The 2,528-nt window shown below is 21.6% G+C and overlaps 1 protein-coding gene across 1 annotated transcript; it reads left to right on the top strand.

Annotated features, from left to right (window-relative positions):
* Positions 1 to 32: 32 nt before the first annotated feature.
* DICPUDRAFT_85511 (uncharacterized protein) lies at positions 33 to 856 on the top strand (the record flags this gene model as incomplete). Its single annotated transcript, XM_003295036.1, has 2 exons — positions 33 to 435; positions 495 to 856. 2 exons carry the CDS (start codon positions 33 to 35, stop codon positions 854 to 856), a joined length of 765 nt encoding a protein of 254 aa, XP_003295084.1.
* Positions 857 to 2,528: the final 1,672 nt, after the last annotated feature.

Here is a 2,528-nt window from a genome sequence, read left to right on the forward strand (position 1 = left end):
TAAAATAAATAATAAAAGAGTTTTTTTATAAAATGTTTAAACCAAGAAATAATAGAAAAAATAAAAAAATTAATAAACAATGCGATGTTCCAATCAACTTTTCTGCAAACACTGAAACTGATGAAATGGAAATCGAATATAAAGCTGATCCAAATGAAATATTTTTACTTGCACCAAACTCAAAAATGTTGAAAGTTAACAGAGCTTTGCAAGTATCGGGTCATTACAAATTGAAACTCGTAGCCTTAGATCTCCTTGATGACCATGTCTCAAATAAATATTTATTATCAGATTTAAGCCACAACCAATATGCTTCAGCTATTAACTACCAATTAAATCTTACTCTCAAGTGCCATGGTAGTGTAAAATATTTTAATAGTGTTAAGGATAAAGCCAGCTCTTTATTAACTAAAATGATTATCAAAGAATGGGGAAGTTCAGATGCTACCGTAGAAACCGTAAATTCATCTCTGATAGCCTCAAATTAATTGTAGACCCAGTTGCCTTTCCAGAAAAATACTGTTGGGAAGAAGTTAAAAATTCCATTATTATCTTGGGTAAATTCTCTCAAATCAAAAATGAATCAATTCCCGAATTTTGTTCAAATGATTTCAGAGATTTCTTTGATAAAATATTTTTACTATTATTCAATTTCCTTGATTTTATAGTTTCAAATAAAGATAGAATAATCAAGGAATCAATCTATTTCGATTATGTTGAAGAAACTGAAAAAAGCATTTCTTTACTCTTCGATTTAGTAAGAAAATTCAAAAGTATTAAACTAAAATACAAAATAGTATTGATTTTTAAAACCTCATCCAGTATAAAACCAAAAGAAAAAGTCGAGTACACTTAAAAACAATAATAAAAATATTAAAAAATTATTTAATTTTTATAATTATAAAAAAATAAACAATATTTAATTTGACTATAATAAAGAAAAATAAAATATTTCTTAAAAAAAAAAAAAAAGTAATTTATTTGTATATTTTTATTTATTTAGTATTAACATAGAACTATTTTATTTATTTAATTGTTTGATGGTAGTTCTTTGTTATTTTATAAATATTATTTAATACTATTACTTTTGTGTTTTTTATTAAAGCGAATGTGTGATTATTTATTATTTTATTAATTTGTAGCAGTAAATGTTTTAAATTTTTTGTAATTTATACTATTATTAGTAATGGGTGTAGATTTATTTGTTCCGCAATATCGAATTGTTTTCTTTTGTTAATAAAAGTTTAAATAAAAACAATTACCTGAACTATCTTCAATAATATTTAAAACAGCAACACCATTGGTACAACTTGAACTAACTGCATATAATAAATTCGTTTTTGAAATCCTTTCATTCATGATATAGATGACAGCAGATTCTGTAAGGGTATTGAAAGGTTTTAATTGGTAAACCTGTCTTTTGAAAACTAATAAAAGTTAATTTAATTTATGTTAGTAATTCTGTTTCTATTTTCTATATTTCTTCAACGATGCAAATTTCTATATGGGTTTGTTGTTGCTATTGTTGTTTTAAAATAATGTATTAATTTACTTACTTGTTCTTGAAAGGTTTTAAACATATTTTCAGTAATGTTTAATTTATTATTATTTATTATATGTGCTATTGTTTACATTATTAAAATTATTTATGCCTGTTTTTGTTTGTTGTGATCGAAAAAAATAAAATAATAAAAAAAAAATAAAAAAAATAAAAAAAAAAAATAAAAATTTTTATAAAATTATTTGATTTTTAAAAATAAATATTATTTTAAAAATGGCCATAACTAGTCGATATTGACTAAAATTGGGGGTATACATTTGAAAAATCATATTGTCTAAAGTTTTTAAATCACTAAATTTTCTTCTTCCTATAAAAAAGAATTATTTTCAATTATAAAAAATCATAACCATCAATTTATATTATTTAAATATTAAATTAACAGATAACAATAAGTAAAAAAGTATATTTAGTTCAATTTAAGTATTATCAACTCAGATTTCATTTTTAGATATTATAATATCAATATCAATAATAACAATAATAACACAACACCAGATTCATTATCATCATTCAGTTAAAACAATAGTAATAGTAATAATAACAACAACAGTATCATTGTCATGGAAGAAAGGATATATAAAGTTTAATAGTTAAACAGGCCCTGATTTTTTAGATCCACTATCATATAGCCAATCCAAAAAACATTAAATTTTTTAAGAATAAAAATTTATTTAGGGTCTTTATCTATTCTTTCTCTGTTTATTTTCTCGTCATATTTACACAGATCATTAATAATAATATAATATTAAAACTTTTACTGCAACAGATTATAATTATAATAATAGTTCTTTAAATATAATAGAATGAATTAAAAAAAAAAATATTTCCTTGACAATGCCAATATCTATATGTACTTGTGGGTTTGTTATTGTTATTGTTGTTTTAAAATAATGTATTCACTTATTATTTCTATAAAGGTTTTAAAAATATCTTCAATAATACTAAAATTATTTTTTTTGTTTTGATA

The sequence above is a fragment of the Dictyostelium purpureum genome, assembly GCF_000190715.1.
Source record: "Dictyostelium purpureum unplaced genomic scaffold DICPUscaffold_721, whole genome shotgun sequence".
In the NCBI taxonomy this organism is placed as follows: domain Eukaryota; phylum Evosea; class Eumycetozoa; order Dictyosteliales; family Dictyosteliaceae; genus Dictyostelium; species Dictyostelium purpureum.